A 19,607-nucleotide genomic window follows, 5' to 3' on the forward strand; every position below is an offset into this window, starting at 1 on the left:
CAACAGTGTGACAGCAGAGCTTTTCCCGTGTACAGTGTGTATTCTAAAGGTATTCTGAATATGTTACTTTTTTATATATTGTAATGGAATACATTTAGGACAGTGTATTCTGTATTCAGCCATCACTACTTTTTCAAAGTGTTTTGCTCAACCCTGCGCAAGAATAATATGACCCAAGTACATAGTGCAGTAAATGCTGCATGCACACCTTGCATATGTTAGGCCTGTACATCAGCCTATGTGTTTTATTTTGATTTGTTTAGCCTGCAAAGAGCAAACTTTGGGTAAAGAGCAAATGATAGGGGTGTAATGATACACTCAGCCCTCGATTGAATCGGCCATAAAAAATTACCGATGCACCCTTTTTTGAATAGAAGCAACCAAAAATTTTATCCACTGTATTGATAAAAGAAATTAATAGAGCCTGGCAATATGGCAAAAATGTAATATCTTGATACTTCAAGAAGTTTTCATGATGCACAATGTCACAATATTTTTTTTTCTGACATCTGAAAAATTGAAACTTAGTAGTGCCACATGATTTGTATTCAACATTTCACATACTGTGCTGCACTAAATCCAATCAATTATGACTAATTATGCTGTCATTGAAATCAAATATGCAGTTGGGAAGGGTTTTAAGTACTGCCGATATCCATGATATGCTCAGAAAACTGTATTAAGACATGCTTGTTCTCTTTGACATACTCACGGAGCACTTTATTAGGAAAAGTTTACTAATATTGGCTAGAGCCTCCTTTTGCTCTCAAAACAGCTTCAGTTCTGTGTGGCATGGATTCCACAAGATGTTTGAAGCATTACTTTGAGATTCTGGCTCATGCTGACATTACTGTATATCATGCAGTTCCTGCAGATTTTACAGTGCTGTGAATCTCCCATTCTAAAACATCACAAAGATGTTCTGTTGAATTCAGATCCGGTGACTGGGAAGGCCACTGGAGAACAGTGAAGTCATCACCATGTTTTTGAAACCAATTTTAAACCAATTTCTTTTGCTTTGTGACATGTTGCATTATCACGCTGAAAGTAGCCATTAGAAGATGGGTGAATTCTGGCCATGAAAGGATGCACATGTTCACCAACAATACTCAATTAAACTGCGACATTCAAGGGATGATTGATTAGTATTAACTAGTATTAATTAGCGTGCCAAGGAAAAATTCCCCATATCGTTCCTCCACTAGCCTGGACTGTTGACACAATGCAGGTTGTATCCATGAATTCATGATGTTGGCGCCACATTCTGACTCAACCCTCTGTGTACCCCAGCAGAAATTGAGATTCATCAAACCAGACTATTTTTCTAGTCAAGTCAAATTTATTTGTATAGTGGCTTTTTACAACTGATGTTGTCACAAAGCAGCTTCAGAGAAATCCGTTAAAGTCTTCACAGAAATCCATTAAAGACAAAACAAAGCAGCTTCACAGAAATCCATTAAAATCCATTAAAGACCCTTTTTTTAATTATGCAACCAAAAATTTTATCCACTGTATTGATAAAAGAAATTAATAGAGCTTGGCAATATGGCAAAAATGTAATATCTTGATACTTCAAGAAGTTTTCACGATGCACAATATGTCACAATATTTTTTTTTTTCTGACATTCTGTGAAATGGATTTCTAGTCTTCAGCTGCCCAGTTTTGTTGAACTTGTGTCCACTACAGCCTCAACTTTCTGTTCTTGGCTGGCAGAAGTGGAACCCGACATGGTCTTCTACTGTTGTAGCCCATCTGCCTTAAAGTTTGATGTGTTTGCATTCTGTGATGCTTTTTGGCTCACCACATTTGTACAGGGTGGCTACATTTGAGTTACTGTAGCCTTTCTGTCAGCTTAAACCAGTGTGGCCTTTCCCTGTTGACCTCTTTCATCAACAATGCATTTCTGCTGCTCGTGATTAAAGAAATACTCAAGTCAGCCCACCTGGCACCAACAGTCATGCCACCGTCAAAATCTATGAGATCACGGTTAATAATCTAAGAGATTATGGTTGATGTGAATATTACCTGAAGGTGAATATTACCTGAAGCTGCTGGCCCGTATTTGCATAATTTTATGCACTTCACTGCTGCCACATGATTGGCCAGCTCTAGAAATGACCCAGTTTTTATGCTAAGCAGTCTAATTGTATCTTCATTCAACAGATTTGGTCCAGCTGAGATTGTGTCCCCTATTGACAGTGTTTTATGTCCACATTTTAAATGCATCCCAATGTACTGCATCAGGATTTCATCTGTCTCAGATTCATACAGAACATTATTTTGGCTCTGAGTTTCAGAAGCCTCTCTGGTCGACGAAACACTCACTCGCACATAATATTCTGACCATATTTGCAAAGAGAACAAAAAAGGAAAAAGCAATGATAAGCAACCTTAGTGTCTGAGCATATGGGATTGTGAAATATTTCAGTAGTTTCACCACTGATTCATTTAAAGTCATTGAGACCTGTTCTGCAGGCTTGAAACTGGCCTAACTTAAATCTTTGTAACTGAATTGCGGTAAAATATAGCCTCTGCAAAAGTTTTTTGCACATCGTATATTTTTTTCAAATAAAAAGAAATTGTGCATATAAATTTGCATAAAAAATGTCATTTAGGTTTGCGCACTGTAGAGGATATTTTGAAGTATTTTCAATCATTTTGACCAGGGGTGTTCAGACTTTTGCACATAACTGTAGAACATTTTCCATCATAGAGAAAACTCATTTATCCATGCCAAGAGCTGTTTATGCATTTAGATAGTTCTTTGAATGTTCACAGATATCAGTTTTTTGAGCTCTTTATAAGCCAGTAAACTGACAAGTGATTCATCCTGAAATGTTCATTTTGGCCACTGCATTGATAGTGGTTTGAAGAAATGTTGCGGTTTACATGCTAAGCAGTCTAATTGTATCAACCTTCAACAGATTTGGTGCACCTCACCTGTTCATCCTCAGGCTCAGCCCGTGAAGACTTGGCACCAGTTATTTCCAGGCTGTTCCTTGTTCCTAGCTGCCCCGGAGAGGAGCCTGCCCAAGGTGAGACCATCATCTGCATCACTTCTTATTTTCATCCCTCACTATCTAAAGCTATACCCCCACTTTTTCTATCCATCTCCACATTATTGACGTCCGACTGTTGCCTCTTACCTAAGACACAAATGCCTCTGTGCTATACATCCTGCCAGCAGTCCTTATCCCTGCCTGCTATCCACAGTGGAAAGAGATCATCCATTCCTTCTCTTTAAAGAAGAAAGATCTCACGTTGCCGTGACATTCACTGAGGGGCTTGCGCTGAGGCATTATTGGCAATAACGGTGATGGATATTGATGGTGGTGTGGCAGGCTAGGGCCAGCCACTCGTCCCATTGATTCCCATTACGCTCTGTCAGGGTCTGCCTGGCTCCTTGACTGTAAATTGGAGTGCGACCTCACATTCGACCTCACATTACAATTGAATGGTTGGGACAGAAAGTGAATGAGTTTGTAGGGATGTTTTTTATTAATATATTTTATTTGCACATTAACGGCCCGGACATGTGTTTCTCTTTTAGTTTGGATCTAAATTTGGTTTGAAAGAATAGAAATACAGCCTACTTGTAGAAGTTGCCTTGGTCTATGGTATGGGTTTGTTTTTACCTAAAACAATTTGTCATTTTTAGAAAAATTTCCAGAATGTTTTTAAAAGGAATACAACACAGATTTTACGATGTGTTTCATTCCGTTACTTTCTGTTTAACATTTTTTTCCCCCAGTAAAAAGGTGTCTTAGTTAGGTACAAATGTCGACATTGCAATGACAGCTCCATCCTGACAGACTGTTTCCGTTGTGGGTGATGATGATTGTCATCGTTTTGTTTTATGGCTTCTTCTCCTTGGCAGTGATACAAGGTCATCAGAGGAGAGCCAGATTGAGACCTGCTTCTACACCCTTCTTACACTCCACCACACAATCCTTTTCTCTCAATCATTACGATCATCATGTCCGATCTTGCATCTCTCTGTTATGGCTTTCTTTCTTACTCCAGCTCCTGCTCTCTCTCTCACTCATTTTCTCTCTCTCTCTCCCACTCTCTTTCTTACAGATTCCCTCCTTTTCTTACAATCATGCCATTTTCAATTTCTCAATCTATGGCAAATTTTTGTTTTTCTTCTGCCGTTTAATTGCTTTCGAGGGCCAAAAACTGAAAACTGGTGTCTGTGTGCATGTGTGTCTTGTGTGTTCAGGTGTGTGGCCAGTGTAACAGAGGGCGTGTAGCAGAGCTTCGCTTGACACACAGCCTTTTTATCACAGGAATGAGCTAGTAGTATTTTAATTAAAATGTCAGAACAAATACTGGCAGAGGTCTTCAGGATGAATCACTAGATAAGGGGAGCAGTGGGCCAGAACAGGTCAAAGAGACAAAGTCACCTGAGCGGTAGATCCTCACAGTGTGTGTGTGTGTGTGTGTGCGTGTGTGTGTGTGTGGTTTACTGGATGTTGAGTTCGGACACATGTTTTAGAATTAACCAAATATAAATGTAGGCCAATTTAAAGAGGAAAAAGTAATTTGTAAACCATGTTTATTCAAACGAGGGAAATCTTTTAGCCACTGGACATTACAGTGTCACATCTTTGTTTAATATGGCAGAGGATTAAGTTTAAAAAGACCTCCTACTTTAAACTGTGCCTCCACAAGGCTTTAGAATGTGTTCATTATGCAATCGCTTCTGGCATCTTCACTGCCTTAGCAAAATATACTTTCTAATTGTAGCGCATGTGGCATTCTCGAAATACCCTAAAATGAATTTGCAATCTGCTGTTGGCTTACTGTTTTTGATGTTAACTTTGCTTTACTTTTTGTTTCTGAAGTTTTTGTTCAGGCAGGGTGCCAGCGTATGTTAGAGGTGGCTGTGATTTTGGCAAGTGTGGCACTGTAGGCATATGTTAAGCCCACCAGGAATCATGGTGTATGATATGATAATCTGACATTTTTCACATCTGTGTGTGAGTGTGTGTGAGTGTGTGTGAGTGTGTGTGAGTGTGTGTGTGTGTGTGTGTGTGTGTGTGTGTGTAGCACGTTCAATGTTCATGTAGGTTTTTGACTTGACGCATGCTGAAGCTGTAAATCAGTAGATTGTTTCGGATATGCTTGAGGTAGGAGGAAGTTGTGGCACATTTTGCAAAAGGTTACAGGAGAGGAGGTCATGCAGCCAAGTTTTGTGCCGTGAGGATGCAAGTTGTGTTAGATGCTATTGTTTTGCACTTCTTCCTTTTGAGGGATGGGTGGTCTTTTTGAAGTGGCGTTAAACATTGATGTCGCCACACCTCTCTCCCCCTCGCCTTTCCTAAATTAAGCAAATCACTGGGCCACTTCAGGCAGGAAAAGGAACACGCGTCATAATTGTGTGACATTTGGGTAATGACCGTGCTGACATTTCAGACTGACACCTTTTCTCTCCCCACTTTTTCTAGCCTTTCTTTTCTCTTCATTTTTTTTCTTTGGAGAGGAGGGGAGTGGGAGAGCTCATGTACTTAAAGGGTAATGATACCAACTGACAGCTTTACACTTTCAACAAGACACATAGACCCACATACACACAGTCTTCTTATGTTTGACCATATAGTCACACTGGTCTGTGGTGCCAACAGAATGCAGAGAAACAGGCAAGACTACTTCAAATCATGTGTCTACTATTTCTCTAAGAATTAAGTATGATTTTGGAAGTGCATATGGTGCTACCATCGGTTGACTGCGTTGTTTGAGCAGCCCCTGCAAGTGGAGTTTTCCTTAGGAGGTGTCAAGCAGCTGGTAACCGTCCCAGAGCAGGCCTGTGTGGTGCAAAGCGTTTTAGCGGTGCAATAATGGTTTCTTATATGGTTTCTTATGTTTGTCTCCCCAGGTGCTCAGTCTTTTAAACCTGCCTTTTTGCTTGAACTAGACACCTAGCATCCTTTCTTTGCTGTAAGTTCATTAAGACTTGGGCTCAATTTCCGAGCTGCTGAGCTAATGTTAAGTGTCTATATTGGTTGAACTGCTGCGGAAATGCATTTTGGTGATCTGACTGGTGTTATGACTGGTATGACTTGTGTAGAATTGAGGTATAACCACTGTTCCATAGATTGTTGTTGGGGTAGGAGAGTCAGAGAACATTACGTTGCAGTGCATGCTGGGGACTGTAGTGCAACACATTGTGAAAAGGGCTAACATTAGTAGATAATTAAAAAACTTTTACGGGCCGGATAGGATTGTGTGGCAGGCCTGGCTCTAGGGCATCGCCCAAAAATGCTTTGTGGCACTTTTTTTGTTTTATTTTTAAGAGTGTACTAGATCTATTAGATATGTTCAGAAAGACAACATTAGTGGTCTAAAATTCCTTCGGTTTGTGCAGTATCGATAATTTCTATATTGTGTCCAGGTTCTGTGGAGAGTGAGAAGCCTACAGCATTGTGGGTCATGTACTTCAACATGCGAGACACATCCAGCCTGGACAGCAGCTGCTACAGTCTTCCCAGCAATGTCCATGTCTGCACTGGCCCTGATGCCAGCCTTGGCCACAACTACTCCATTAAATTGGTATGTCCAACAGAGGGCGATAATATAGCTTGGAGGAGATGCTAAAACTTGAAATTTTATTTTTGAATTATTATTATCATCATTTTTTAGAATGTGTAAGGCATTTGTGTGTTAAAGTAAAATTAAGTTGCCTTGCTAAAAAGATTAGTTGCTTATGTAAGTGACCTTTCAATGTTCAGTCCACAAATGCATTCTTTCATAGTAGCTGTGGACGAGATTTGATAAACTTTACAGGCAAGAATCCCGTTCAACCTAATGAGAAAATACAGTGCATAACTCAGTTCTTGTCAAACAATGACAGATTAATTGTGCTGTAATTTGTCCTTATCTTTGTGTGTAGGCTGAATCAGTATTTCGTCAGCTCCTCCCAGATGAGGAGTTCTGTCCTCCTGCACCAAACCCTGAGGACATCATATACGATGGCGATGGTGCACAGGGAGAAGGGCCTGGCTTTGACGAGACCAGTCATCTAGAGGGGGCTGGAACTGAAGGAAAGAGTGGGCTTCAGCAAAACGGCCAACCGGCAGAGGGCACGGAACCTGCTGAAAGTTCAGACAGTGTTGCCCAGAAAACTACCTCTGAATTTGAGGTTCCCACCAAGGAATAGACACTCCCTCCTCATTTAATAATGATTCACCAAAACTCTTCCCAGCACCACACGCCACCAGCCTTTGTCCTGGAGATCTACCTTTCTGTAGAGTTTAAAGGTAGTTAAAAGATGCCAGGAAGAGGGTTGGTGACCAGTGATTGGCTTCTGTCCTTCTGTCTATTCTGTGGTCCTCTGAATGCCTGTGGAGGAGGATATATGGATTTTCACAAACACTCTTCCATTACTGTCTGCAAAAAAAAAAATAATAAAAATGAAAAAGGAAAATCAAAATAATCTCTACACACTGTGCACAACAGAATTACTATTGTCTTATCTCTTGTAGGGGAGAAGGGAGTGTGCTGTTTAAATGGGCCAGAGCTATGTAGTCCTCATCTGCCTTTTGTCCGCTCCTGTAACCAGAGCTGTGGTCTTATTATCCTGAACAAAACAGTCTTAGTACACAAATCTAATAGCAGCCTGCAACTTGAAAAAGGCTTTGTTTAATTGAAAAATGGGGGGCAAAAAAGAATTTTTGTGTACATTAGTTCAGTTAAGATAAGCTTGCATATTTTCAAATATATTTCAGGGGGTTTGTAAACATTTTTAGTTCTGTTTTATTTTTGCCTTTTTTTTATCCCACTTAAAATTTTTTGATCCCTTTAGCTTTGTTCATATTAAGACTTACCTTTTTTGCACAGTTCTAGTAAATAAATGTCTGTAAATTTATACACATTACTGTGTGGTTCAACCAAGGTGCCTGTCGAAGTGGACACTGCACACTGAAGATTTAGTCAGTCAGACTTCACATGTCTCTCTGCCAAATTAGCATATGCTTAAGTATTTTGAAGAATGTATGGCAAGGGTTTGCTTTTAGCCCTTTCTATTTGGTTGTTTCACTAAGCCTTAGAAGACTCAATTGCCAAGGACACTCTTTGTTTTATAACTTGGTTTAAATGATTTGGTGGTCCTCAGCTTCTGTACCATAATTTACTGTTCTCTTTTGTCGTTCTGTGTTGTAGGCTTCAGAATGAATTGCCGTTGTTATTGTTTGCAAATGTTTATGGGCATTAAATGATTAAACTGAAAGGTGTTTGTGATTTTTAACATAATGTAGTGCCATTTGAATATTTTCTATAAAATGGTAAATGTAGGTGTGTGTAATGTGTGCAAATTAGGGTTGTTGCTTATTTAGGGTTTTTGCTTATTTTGGTTATTGATTATTTCAGTAATTAAATAGTTGACTGATGATATTGACAATTACTCAAATAGTCAGCGTTTTTTAGAATAAAATGGAATAATAGAATAAAAATGGAATTAACTGAACAATGACAAATCATTCGTAGCTCTCCAGAGATTCTAAAATCTTTGAAAGGCCATGCATACACTGTTTTATATAAATTGTATAAATTGTGATTATCTTATAAATTAAGCTGTGATGATGAAGCCCTAAGCCTCTATTGTTGGTTGACATACATCATGATAAATCAGTATAGAAAATCAGACAGCAATAAAATTCTTAACTTGGATATTTTTTTTTAAAAATCGTAATGGGAGAGGCAAGTGATCTCTAAAGATTTGTATTTGTATCAGGTTATATGGATATGATATGGAAGCTCAATGACTGTGCAAACCAAGAACAATATATAGAACTGCTCATAGAAACAGTTAAACGTTTGTTTTTTGATCTGATTGCTGTTCTATTTTCACAATTAGGAGGGTAGGTCTAAAATTAAAGAGTAAAAACTGGCTTTTTTTGATGCTGTTTAAAATCATTGTTTGACCAAATCATTCTCAGCACTGCAGTGACACTGATGAGGTGGTAGTGTTAGTGTGTGTTGTGGTGGTACAAGTGGATCACACACAGTGTCCACTCACTGTCCACTCTATTAGACACTCCTACTTTGTTGGTCCATCTTACAGATGTAAAATCAGAGTCGATAGCTCATCTATTGCTGCAGTTTGTGTTGGTGATCCTCTAGTCCTTCATCTGTGGACACAGGATCTCAAAATATTTGATTGAAGTGAATTGATTAAATAAATAATCATGAACACAAAGCCAGATTTGTTGAACTTTTGTACAGGACCAGCAGACATGTACCAAGCTACCCTTCCCATCCCACCACCACCAATATTCTGGTGATTGTAGACCTAGCTTGTATAATCTACAAGGTGACCAGTAGAATCAACGCAGGATTTTGAACTGTACGAGTCTAAATCTCAGATCCCAAGACATTCTAGTAATATTCTGAAAAATTCCAACCGCCTGTTCATCAATTAGTAGCAAGTTTAAATGCTTTGTCCAAACTGTGTTAAGAGCTATTGTAGTCTTGTTACAAGAACCAAGAGTAGCAAAAGGGCATTTCATGATATTCTCAGATAACCATGAAATAAAAAAAATCCATTTTTAATTCTTGAATATTGTCAGCATTGTTATCAAATGCTAGCATCATCCATTTCTATCTGCTCATCAAAATTAAGTTAGTCCTTGCATTGGTGGCATGTATGGCTGGTCACAGTATTACAGAACTCAGTACTGAAGGCCAGTGCTTGCTCATACGGCATATGTAGTTTATCTAGCATATCTAGTTTTTCTAACTTGTGCCATAAAAGCTGATTATGTCAGACTTCTAGTAGTAGTTGGCTGTGTTATTATATAGACATCATGTGGGTGTTTGGTTGCTGCTTCAAATACAGGCAGTCCTAAAATATTAATGATGTATAATTCAAATTGTGCTCTTTCAAATAACTGTTTTGAATTTAAAATTATTAGTTGTACAGCCTTACTAGGAAGCCTGTAATTTTAGTTAAGCTAAGCAATCGTTTTAATTGATTTACTGGGACAGCTCTTACGTGTGTGTGTGTATATATATGTATATATATATATATATATATATATATATATATATATATATATATATATATATATATAGGTGCACTTTGTAGTTCTACAATTACAGACTGTAGTCCATCTGTTTCTCTGCATACTTTGTTAGCCCCCTTTTAGATCAGCATATCTCCAGCAGCACTGCCGTGTCTGATCCACTCATACCAGCGCAACACACACTAACACACCACCACCACATCAGTGTTACTGTAGTGCTGAGAATGATCCACCACCCAAGTAGTACCTGCTCTGTGAGGATCCATGGGGGTCCTGACCACTGAAGAACAGGGTAAAAGGGGGCTAACAAAGTATGCAGAGAAACAGATGGACTACAGTCTGTAATTGTAGAACTATAAAGTGCACCTATATAGTAAGTGGAGCTGATAAAATGTACAATGAGCATAGAAACATAGAGGTGGTCATAATGTTATGTCTGATCGGTGTGTATATATATATATATACATATATATATCATATATCAAATCATAAATCACAGTAAACACAGCTTATCTAAGATTATAAATGCATGCTTTTTCTGCTGTGCTTTGATCAAAACACATTTCCACAGGCCAATCTCCAATCCGAACTGTACTGCTACAGCTGTTTACTACACATTGAACATTACCAGGGATCTCTCTCAGTCCTAACTGTTTACCTGCAATGATGGTGAGGTGGAAAAAGAGAGAGAGGGGGTTCACAGTTTGATGACATTTGGTTTGTGCTGCCATGGCTGAACAGATGGCTCATTATGGCTGGGAGTGTGCAGTCGTCCCTTGCAAGTGCTCTGTGTCTTTGTTTTGCAGGAATTTGATAGGGGCTCTGCCGAGGGTATTTACCCATTCGGTGGGGGAATGAATTACAGCTCAACACATGGCCCAGGTTAGTCCCAGCCTGGAGAAGGTGCACTAGATGGTTCGATTGCTGGAATGAAGCATGCCCTTGACACTTTGCAGTATATGTGGCACTGAATCCTGCATGTAGAGTATGCTGGTATTTAAAAGTGGAGTGTAGCTAAATGCTTGCTTTTGACCCCACTGCTGGATCATAGTGTTGCACATTACAAAACTAGGCCTAATGTTTTAGCCTCCAGTATCCATTATACTGAATATGTTGTACCCAGCACTGTGAAGTAACTCTTTAGGACAGAAGCATTAACAGGGTCTTGGTGCTTATTTACAGCTAAACTTTTCATGCATTTTTGTTTGGTGTTTCATGCTTAAATTTACGTACTATCTTCATAATTTCATGAAAATCCTTTATTTCCACCATTTCTGTTTCATTTTGTAGGTTTTCTTTTGGAGTGAGATTATATTTCTTCTCTTGAGTGACCCAGGCACTCAGTAGTATCATTGGGAATCAATTTTCCGCATGGAGAGTCTTGACATTCAAACGTAAAAGGGTAGAAAGTGCCACAGGCAAGACACCTAGTGGGGGCTCACACTTCAACTCACTATGGGGGACATTCAACAAGAGAAACCTTCAGGGATCCATTCAAAAGTGTGGGGAAATGATTCCTGCTGAATTTGGGATTCTGGTACACAACTGTTGTGGACCTAAGAGATGCTCCTGGCTGTACCACATTTTACTAGATTATGGGACATCACTGAAAACACTATATGCTTTAAGGTTTTATGCTGGTTAGGGATGTTTTTGTTTGTTTGTTTTTTGGTGAGTGACCTCTTTTAAGGCAAAGCAGGGAAAATTTACTTCTATAGCACATTTCATACACAGGCATAAAGGCATTTAAGGGTGCTTTATTTAAAAAAAAATAATAAAAACAGCATAAAACATTAAAATTATATAATTTTATATATAATATTTATGGAATTTTGAAAAGTGGAATATCTACACAGAAAGTGCTTAAATGCTAAAAGCACAGGAAAGAAGAAATGCCTTAATCTGGATTTTTCTGTGTACTGCTAGCTGACCGGTCCCGAGTTTTAGGTTTGTATTCTTTGAGTAGATGTATTTTGGTCAGCCATAGAGTAATTTACAGACAGGTAGCAACACTTCAAACCAAGGCAACGCATTTTGAATAAACTCTAATAAGCTAATGGTATTTTTGGGGGGAGATTAGTAAGCAGACCTGCTCTAGTTGACCTGCTAGAGATAAAAACGGTTAAACAGGATTAAGATGTAATAAATTATTCAAGCTGTAGATACTGGCCAAAAACAATTATTACTGACCCTACACAACAGAGTATGAGGTATGTTATGTAACATTATTTAGCACTTCATCTCAGAAATGGTAACAATATAGATTTTTTTACTCAATGTCTCCATTAGCTGGAACTCCATCGCAGAACTCCACCAGGCGTTTCCTCCTCTTGGGCTCTAAGTTGCAGATATGGCATCACTGAGGCTCAAACTCACATCCTGATGTTGGGGATGAACATGCAGTTACACCACTCTGGGGCCCCAAAAGTTATTTAGTTTGTTGTGCTAGCATAGAAGTAAGTAAAGTTTACATTACAATGTAAGACGTTGTTTTGTTATCTTAGTATTTAATGTTCAAATAACACGTTACATCAGTCACAAACAAATTTTAACCAAATTTAAATTAAATTGCAAATATATTAGATATTTAAGCGTTTTTAAGTACTGAGCAGAATGTAAAACTAATCATAAAATACTCTGTAACCAAACTGATTTTAAGCAGGTTTACAATATGAAATATGTGATTTATAACTAAAGTAGTTCTTCAGAGAATCCATACTTATTCTTAAGTGTAAAATAACAGGTTTACATTCATCTCAATATTGCATGTAACTGGGTTCTACTAGAAAGTATAGTTATTTCATATAATCAATGTTTTATATATATATATATATATATATATATATATATATATATATATATATATATATATATGTTGATACAGTTTATTCAAGTAATCTGCTGGTTTGTAATCTCAGGTGCATATGTGGATTAATGAATTATGATTCTACATTAAAAGATGAGACATGTATTGTGGTTGCACTTTCTAAAGCCATAATGGCATTTTTATAAATGGTAGCCAAAGGACATGCAGCAGTTATATAATGGTCACATTGCAATTACAAATTTGCATGTTTATTTTGCTTTTCCACTGAAAATTAGATACTTTACATTTTTTACATAATCTGACTGTCACTTTTATTTGATCGTTTTCTGTCAGAATTCATTAACACTGCCACATACAATAAATAGAAAATAATCTTCTCAATATTTATAAAAGGTTTTCATGTTAGACCTAGGCTATGTGTAGTTCTGGTAGTACTTAGTACCTTAGTAGGATACTTTTGTAGAAGCTTGAGTTCTATATGTGTGTATGTATTGACACCTAGTGGCACAACTGTTTAATCGCAGTCATAACCACAAAGTGATATTTTTTATCAGATGCATTTATTTTCAACATTTAAATGTTCGTTTTAGTGTTTCTTTTCTTTTCTCATTTTTCAAGTGTTTATTTTGAGCTGGTATACAATCAATTGTGAAACCTAGTAGGCAACGTTCCATTAAAATTTACGCACAACTTTACGAACAATTTTTGTGCTCTCAAGAATCAACACAATTTAATTATAAGATTATCATTTGCGACCTTTAGGCTACTAAAATTATGCATATTTTTGTGCAAAAATATTATTTTAAAATTACTATTTAGTAATACACATTCAAAAAGTTAAGAAAAACAGTAAAAATCTTCAAAACAATTTTGAAGTAAAAACACGAACAAAGATAACGATCATATTTTTGTTTTGTTTTAGATCAATAAAAGTCTTCAAATGAAACAGCAAGAGAAGACTTTTAACTTGGAAATGAGCTTGTAAAGTAGCCTACAAACAAGATGGCGACGCCCGAGGAGGCACATGATTCTCCTCCCGAAGCAGAAACAATAAGCGTTTTAGAACATAATGTGAGTTTTTTATCAGTAGATTTCTAATTACACTAGTTTCTGTTGTATATGACGTAATACGTTTGTAGTACTTGCTGCTCGTGTTGCCTTTTATGCTAAATTGTTTTTCTTTAAGCGTGCTAGCGTTATCTGGAGAAGTGAGTAGCAAAATAGAGTATCTGCCTTCAGGGTTGATATGATTCGTTTGTACAGTGTTACATTGTTAAAGTTATTCGCAGTCCCTTAATGTTCACCTGCCTTACATCATCAGGACGAGCTTGATGACGAGCCTCCACCACCGAAGATCCGAGAGACTCCAGAAGACATTAAGCAAGAGGCCATCGTTAATACACTGGCATTCCATCCTAACGAAGACATCCTTGCTGCTGGAGACATTGATGGAGATATATATTTGTATGTTTTCTTTGTCATAGACATGTGGCGAAATGTATGAGATAATGATACGTTCATTATACTGTCTTTACATCCTACACTCTAGCATATAACTAGGTTTGATTTTCTGGGTTTGATTAGGTTTCTTGTATTCCATTAGTGGCCTGGGAGAGTAAGAGAAAAATTGTGCTTTCACTGAAACACTTGAAGATAGTTATTGCATCTTCTTGATGCTTTTCAGTAATGCATTTCAGCACAAGTAGAGAAGAATGCTGTCTACTTAGTTGTATTTGAATGATTTAGTCGATGTTAGTAAATAATGAAATTACTTCTTAATTAGATTGTTGAAATGTAAACAAAGTAATTCACAGTGGTTTGATGTGAAATTGTATTGTATAGACACTGGTGGTGACAGAAACCAAGGGTTATGATGTCTACAAAGCAAATTTAGACTTTAATTTTTTCCAAAATGACCAGTGAACCTACACATGTCTCCCAAGTCTTAAGGTGTAATACTTTCACGGATGTAATTTTTAAATATTATATTTCAAGCCAAAAACTAAGCTCAAAACAGTTGTAAAAAATGTCTTAGGCATCAGTTTATGTATTCATAACCATTTTGTAGTGAAGCTTTCTGTGAGGTGGCTTAGAGGCATTGAATACTTTGGACATTTGGTTCCTGTCACCACCACTGTAAACGGTTCTGACATTATAAGTTTCTGCAGAATTTTATGTTAAACCTCTCTGAATGATTCTTTACACCGTAACAATTTCATGATGCAGAAAGTTTGAAAACTCTGTAATTCCCCTTTAAACTAACTAAGTGTTGATTGTTTGAAACTGAATTACACCCATATAACCTGGCAAAACCTAGTATTGCACTAAATTACTATGGTAATTAAAGACAGTGGAGAACTGCCATTCTAAAACTGCCACCCTGAACCTATTTTAGTGAGAAGTGATAAAAATGAGAGAAATCCATCATAGTTGTCTAAATATGTATTTCTGTATTACAGATACAGCTACTCTTGTACTGAGGGGGAGAACAAAGAGCTGTGGTCATCTGGGCATCACCTCAAGTCATGCAGGAAGGTTGCTTTCTCAAGTGATGGTGAAAGTTAGTATGGATTCATTCGCTGTCTTGTAAAATTTTGTTTATAGTGGTACCAGCAGCTTGAAGAGCTGCAAACTAACTGCAAAAGGATTATAATAGGTCCTAAGTCATTTTAAGTGCTTTGTAACTGGTGAAATGGTCCATACAGGAATACATGCAAACATTCTGAAATCTGAGAATGAATGTGAGCGTCATGTTTCACATTTTTCCTGCACTGACACACTTGATTCTGTTCACAACAATCTTCATTTTAAGCTAAGGGTATGATTCAATCCTGAACTGAAGCTGTGAATCACCTGCAAAATATGGTTTACTTAAGTTCTGACATCATTGTAAATTATGATTAGATAATTCTGTCAAGGATTCCATTCCAAATACTTACATCTAGTACATTTGCTAACAGCTTGATTTCTAGCAAATCCTGGGAGCAGTTTTTGTAATTGTATGCACTGATTTTAGTTGTGGATATGCAAAACAGCTTACAGATCTCAGATATTCAGGATGTGACTCCTTTGTACTTTGCATTTTGCGTAATATTTAAATATTCTGTAAATACCTCTGTCCTTCCCAGAATTATTCAGTGTGTCCAAAGACAAGGCTGTTCACATAATGGATGTGGAAGCTGGAAAGCTTGTGACACGTATTCCTAAAGCTCACAGGTATTAACTTGGTCTACTGAGTCCTGAAAAGTCAGTCATATTATGAGAACTTGTTGCAGTGTGATAAAGTGAATTTAATTTATACTGAAAAGCTTAAAAAAGTGCACATACTCATGTTATAGGTCAACATAAAGTAATTGCTCTACTCACCTTCTGTGTATTGTGAGCTAATTGTAATTGTCCATTTTTTAACTTGCTCTGTACTCCTTTTTAGCACACCCATCAATGCCTTGCTGTTAGTTGATGAGAATGTGATTGCCACTGGTGACGATGAAGGCACACTGAAAGTGTGGGACATGAGAAAAGGCACTTCATTCATGTCTCTGAAACACCACGAGGATTACATCAGTGATATTGCTGTCGATCAGGCCAAGAAGACATTGCTTACCTCCAGGTACTGTGCTGACAGGCACAGCTTGTACCCTAGAAAGACTGTTCAGATTTCAGCCATATTAAATATATAGCAGTTATATGTAGCAGCTCATTGTGAAGTTGTTGTTCTGAACTCTTCTTAAAATGCCGAATCTGGAATCTTAAATGAAAGAAATGTATTTGGGACTAGTTCTTGTCCCCAGTAATTGCTTTCATATGTTATTAACCTTTAACATGACGGCATATTCAGGCCATACTCCAGTCTTAGCAGGCCATAGCTCTGCAGAGTTTCTGTTTCATTAACCTTCTGCCTTATTCATCTGATCAGCTAATTAACAAGGCCTTCATGAGATGAATGCAGAGTGTTAGAAGAGGGAAAATGCTTATCTCTGCAGAGCTGTGGCCTTTATGAAACCCAGTTTGACATTAGTAGTTGTATTTTGAAGATTTAAATAATTAGGTATACAAAGTGCTGAGCCACTCTTTTGAATATCAAAATACTAAGACATGTCTATAAATAGGAGAGAAGGCAATTGTTTTCATGTTTGGTGTACATGTGATATTTTGAGGGCTTTTTCTGATTGTGATCTTTTTCAGTGGTGACGGAACGATGGGTGTGTTCAGCATAAAAAGGAGAAGATTTGAACTGCTTTCTGAGTTTCAGAATGGAGATCTTACTTCTGTTTCCATTATGAAAGTGAGTCATTCTCAGTCCATTTTTCAATCCCTTGCAATAAATTTTACTCCTGTTAGAAGAAGCCAAGGTTTTTGTTTGTGAAAAAAGGATTTCTGAAGTATGACAACTCAAAAATGACTTTCCACAAGCTTACATGGGACATAGAACAAGACAGCAAAGTAGCTTTTAGAACGCAATGCTGCAGTGTCCCAACACAGGGCTATTATTTCTAATGCAAAGACCTGATGAGCAGAACATGTGTAATGTTGTAACTCGCCTGAGACTATTTTACCACTGCACAGCTTGTTTACTTGTTATAGGTATTTAGGCGTTTCTGCACATTATCATTTTCCTCTTTGCTCCTCTGCTTTAGAAGGATTAGATTTAAATGAAGCTATTACAGCCAGAATACTAACAATTAAGGTCATGGGGGAAAATGTTTTTATAAAATTATCAGGGAACATGTTAAAACTCCTGTTTGTAATTCATATAATAATGTGTTTTCTATTTTTGTGGATTTTTTGTTTTAACCTGGACATGGAAGCAGAATTTTTTTTTTTTTGCATCTTATTTTGGAAGCACACATTCCACAAGAGACCATCAACATAGATTTATAAAACTGAACACTGGAAACCAGGGGGAACATGTCCAGTTTTGTTAAATTTTAAAGCTACAACTATCAAAAGCAGAATATTGTGTTCCCACTGTTGTTTATGAGGAAATTAATAAAAGTGACAGGGAAAAAGATATCTGAAAAAAAGAGTGCAAGAAACATGTTTTCCCAGATAGGACAAAGTATGGTGGCTGTAGCTCAAAAGTTGTAACAGGAGTGGCATCTAATAGGACAACAATAAGATGATGTTTAATAGATCTACCTGGCAAAGCCAACTTAACTCCTCCTTTCCCTAACTAACAGAGAGGCCGAAAAGTGGTGTGCGGGTCCAGTGAAGGGACAATATACATTTTCAACTGGAATGGATTTGGGGCCACTAGTGACCGATTTGCTGTCCAGGCGGTGTCCATTGACTCCATTGTACCAATTACAGACAGTTTACTTTGTGCTGCCTCTATGGATGGAGTCATCAGGTAAGAGGGCTTGCACTGGGGACAAACAATGATGTATGCTTATTTTGTAAAGAATTAATTGTAAGGAAAAGATTGATGCACACTTCTCTTTTCCTATTTGCTTCTGTAATATGAAGATTAAAAAACTAAAATTCTTAATTTCTGTGTTTTTCAAAATATATTTCTGTATTTTGTACAAGCAGTAACATTTTTCTTTTCCCATTTGTATCTGTTGTATTTGTTATTGGGTGGGCAATAATATGGAAAAAATTATATCACTATGCTTAAAATTTTCACAGTGAACAATTGATTTACATTTCCTTGGTTTTACTTTTTAATGTGACAACAAGCACACAAGAAAGGGAACAAGAAACGATTTTATGAAGAGTATATAAGTGCTGTATAAAGGAATTAAATACCTATGTTATATTAGGAATTATTACATATATTATTATATATATTATTACATATATTACTGTACAGTGGGGTATTTTTCTTAAAATTAAACATTATGGTCGTATTGTGAGATTTTTGATTGTCATTAAATGTGTTTTAGACTGTCAATTTTGTGTTCGCTTTCTTACCTCCCCAGAGCTATCAGCATTTTGCCCAACCGAGTAGTTGGCAGCGTAGGTCAACATGCCGGTGAGCCTATTGAAGAGATTGCTTGCTCACGGGACACGCGCTTTGTTGCTAGTTGTGCTCACGACCAGCTCATAAAGTTCTGGGACATTTCCAGTCTGCCCAAAACGTCAATTAATGATTACCGACGACGGAAGAAGAAAGACGGACGACTCAAGGCACTTAGTAGTAAGGCATTTGGTGGAGGAGGGGATTTTTTTTCTGGACTACTGGATACAAATGAGAAAACTGATAAAACAGAAGAAGACAGTGATGAAGAGAATGACAGTGATGAAGAGGATGACAGTGACAGTGGGAGTGACTGATTTTTATGTGCTCAGTGTTTTTCAGTTGAACTGTATAATTAAGGTGTGTCATACAACCATAGTTTCAAAGACCTCAGTTCTGCCATTGGTGCATTTGCTTTTGTTGTGTGATTATGTGGATATTTGTTCTGTCTACGCTTGAGCAGCCAAGGAGCCGCATTGTCATTATCTACCTGTACGTTAGGTTAGTTGTTAAATGTGTGCTGAAAGAATGGCTTTTTTGTGTGTTTGTGGTTTTATTTTTTTGTTTTCCACAAAAATTATGTAGTTGTTCACATGTATTTTATTAGCCATTCTTGTTCCTATTAGAAGCCTATGAAATGTATCAGCGTTTGAAGCTGAATGCTTTTGTGTGAGTTTTAGTGATGTAATCTGGATACTATTGATGAAGTCTTCTTCCATATACTTTTAGATACAGCTCAAGCATCTGGCAATGACAGTGGGAGTGACCGAAGGGCTTCTTTTTATGTGCTGCAGTTAT

At 37.4% G+C, this 19,607-nt stretch overlaps 2 protein-coding genes across 2 annotated transcripts in view; both read left to right on the forward strand.

The window, feature by feature from the left end:
• Positions 1-8,228, forward strand: part of chm (CHM Rab escort protein) — a 42,636-nt gene extending 34,408 nt beyond the window's left edge. The window contains exons 13-15 of the mRNA XM_036587818.1: positions 2,926-3,036; positions 6,396-6,553; positions 6,894-8,228. Of these exons, the coding sequence (XP_036443711.1) occupies positions 2,926-3,036; positions 6,396-6,553; positions 6,894-7,160 (536 nt within the window). The 3' untranslated portion in view covers positions 7,161-8,228. The remainder of the gene's footprint in view (positions 1-2,925; positions 3,037-6,395; positions 6,554-6,893) is intronic.
• A 5,591-nt stretch (positions 8,229-13,819) lies between these two features.
• On the forward strand, positions 13,820-19,309 carry wdr55 (WD repeat domain 55). The gene is made up of 8 exons (XM_036588783.1): positions 13,820-13,921; positions 14,172-14,314; positions 15,310-15,410; positions 15,979-16,066; positions 16,281-16,460; positions 17,036-17,135; positions 18,031-18,200; positions 18,772-19,309. Exons 1-8 carry the CDS (start codon positions 13,853-13,855, stop codon positions 19,124-19,126), a joined length of 1,206 nt encoding a protein of 401 aa, XP_036444676.1. The 5' UTR covers positions 13,820-13,852; the 3' UTR covers positions 19,127-19,309.
• The last annotated feature ends 298 nt before the right edge of the window (positions 19,310-19,607 follow it).

The sequence above is a fragment of the Colossoma macropomum genome, unplaced genomic scaffold, assembly GCF_904425465.1.
Source record: "Colossoma macropomum unplaced genomic scaffold, Colossoma_macropomum, whole genome shotgun sequence".
Classification (NCBI taxonomy): Eukaryota; Metazoa; Chordata; class Actinopteri; order Characiformes; family Serrasalmidae; genus Colossoma; species Colossoma macropomum.